The sequence below is a fragment of the Marmota monax genome, unplaced genomic scaffold (genome assembly GCF_021218885.2).
Source record: "Marmota monax isolate L192 unplaced genomic scaffold, Marmota_monax_Labrador192_F-V1.1 WCK01_AAM20220418_F8-fsc02190, whole genome shotgun sequence".
Classification (NCBI taxonomy): domain Eukaryota; kingdom Metazoa; phylum Chordata; class Mammalia; order Rodentia; family Sciuridae; genus Marmota; species Marmota monax.
Window position 1 is genome coordinate 1 of NW_026692874.1, and position 2500 is coordinate 2500.

The 2500-nt window shown below is 48.9% G+C and overlaps 1 protein-coding gene across 1 annotated transcript in view; it reads right to left on the reverse strand.

The window, feature by feature from the left end:
• Positions 1–1455: 1455 nt before the first annotated feature.
• LOC124096123 (N-lysine methyltransferase KMT5A) overlaps positions 1456–2500 on the reverse strand; it is a 1275-nt gene continuing 230 nt past the window's right edge. Inside the window, exon 1 of the mRNA XM_058581025.1 lies at positions 1456–2500. This exon is cut by the window's right edge and continues 230 nt beyond it. Coding sequence (XP_058437008.1) covers positions 1666–2500 — 835 coding nt within the window. The 3' untranslated portion in view covers positions 1456–1665.

Consider the following 2500-nt stretch of genomic DNA (forward strand, 5'->3'; position numbering starts at 1 on the left):
GTGAGGTGGTCAGAAAATTTTTTTTTTTTTTTTTTTTTTTTTTTTTTTTGCCTGGCAATAAATATTTTAATTTTTGTTTCATTTTTATGATGACAAATAATTTTCAAGTTTATTTCCTTTTTTTTGTTTGTTTGCTTAAATACAAAGCTAAACCACAAACAGGTACAACCAAGACATTTTATCTCACATTTAAAAGACTCCTGCCGGATCCTCCTCCAATTTGCTGACCACTGACCAGGCTAGTGGGGGTGGGGGGAAGACTTTCTTAGGTAGCACCGTCATGAGGCCCAGGATGGGGTAAGGATGAGGACAGGTTCTCACACCTGTCTCCATTCACATTTACCTGGGACCAGGGTGGACAGGAGCCCCAGCCCCATGGACAGAAGGTGGACAGTGAGTGAGAATCAGACCCCTGGGGAGGGAAGAGGAAGCCAGCTACTCCTCCTGGTATCACATTCAAGCTGAGAACTGAGCCTTGTCCTTGCTCCCTGGCTAAGGGCCCTGCCCGCTCCATGTGCACCAGATGCCTTTCTTTGAGGCTGGTGGAGACGGCTGGGCGGGATCCTGAGCTCTAGGCTCACAATTCAGGTTATGGCTGCGCTTCACAGGAAGGACACCAGGTGGTCTGACAACAGAAGGCCTCACAGCAGATCTGGAACTTTCAACCCAGCAGAACTGGGCAGGTGGGTGAGGGGATCGGGGAAATAATTTCTGGTCCCGCTACAAAACTTTATTTTTGATTAGAATAGAGTACCATCTCAAATCTCTTCTACAAAAACAAAAAAACCCCAAAACAAAAGAAATCGCAACCACTTCACTCACTTCAAGACCTATATACATGTAAGTTGTTCTCTGTGGTTTTTTTTTCCTTTTTTGACTTTTTTTTAAAATTTTTACTATTATTTTTTTAAAATAAACTCAGTGTTCACATTTCTATAAAGAATTAACCCAGTTTCAGGAAGCCCTGCCCTGGCAGGTGCAGGGAGCAGCGCTGTCCCTGCCTGCCTCTAGGGTGACTACCCACCCTGATGCTTCAAGGTGCCCGGAAAAGCAGCCGCCCGTGGAAGAGAAAGTCTAGGCCTGGCCGCGGGCCAGTAAGCTTTCAAGAAAGCAGAGGGGAAGACTAGCTTACTGCGAAACCCTTTTAAAAATATTTCATACACTTCAAGGTGCGCCTGTCGAGACGTGAGGAGACAAGAGCTTGGAGACATCCCGCCCAGGGAGGCAGCGGTGCCCTCACACCCGCCCGTTCTGGGACATCAGGGTGTGCGGGCAGGCCCGCTCTTCACCTGGAGGCAGGAGACACCCCCCCCCCCCCCCCCCCCCCCCCCCCCCCGGCTTCCTAGTTCATGTTTGACTCTTTCCTCTAAAACCTGTGCCGAGTCTTTGACTGCATGCACGGGAAGCACAAACGTTCAACTTGTATGCAAAAAAGGTACAAAAACAACTAGAATATAAAAGTTTTGGTAATATAAGGCCATCTGTTCAAGTCCACCTTGGAAACCTGTAACAGATATTTAAATACTACAGTGAAAAGGCATCTTAATATACTTTTTAAAAAGATCTGAAGTACTCCGCTAAGATTAAGTATGTAAAAAAAAATCATTTCCCTTTGAGGGCACTTTGTCCTTTGAAGAAGGGAGGCGGGTGAGGAAGCCGATGGCGTCAATGCTTCAGCCATGGGTAGGCCTCGATGGAGGCCCTGCTGCGGTCCCCGTAGTCATACAGCAGCTCCTCCCCGGCTGCGATGTCGCGGGAGGCAATGAGGATGAGGTGAGGCACGCCATCGATGTCGTGCAGCTTCGTCTGGCAGTTCCCGCACTTGCTGTGATTGATCAGCCTTCCCAGGCGGTTTGTCTCTCTGGTGGCGTCCACGCAGTAGGTTTTGCTCAGATACTGAAAATAATACATGTAGCAGCCCGTAGAGGGGTCTTGTGCATACAGAGCCTCTCGCTTCTTGGCGTCAGTGATCTCGATAAGGTCGCCGTGGTACTCCACCACAAAGTCACCCCGGGAGAACTGCTTGGTGGCGATCACGCCCCTGCCTTTGCCTTCAATGAGGTCAATCTTCATGCCTTCTTCCTTCCCACTTTCAATCAGCTCATCTATTCTCTTCCTTTCTTCAGACTGCAGCTCGGCCTTGCTCTTCCTGGAGCTCCTCCGGACAGGGTAGAAGTCCGTGAGTTTGCGATTCTGTTGCGTTTTTCCTTGAGCTTTTTTCCGAGGGGTCTGTTTTCCCTTGAGGGGCTTTTTCAGGGCCTGCTTGGCAACGGCTGCATTGGTAGAATCACAAGTCGAGGTTGGAGTTTTTGGAGGTTCTGCTGCTTCAGATTTTTGGTTTGGAAAAGGTGCCAGGGGACCTCTCCTGGCGTCTTTGATCTTCTGTTCTTCGGACTTCAGGGAGCTCCGGATGGCATTCCCAGCACTTCTTTTCTCTTCTCGTTTCCTGTAGATTCCAGCTAATGGTTTCCCCTGGCATTTGACTTCGTGATGTGCAACT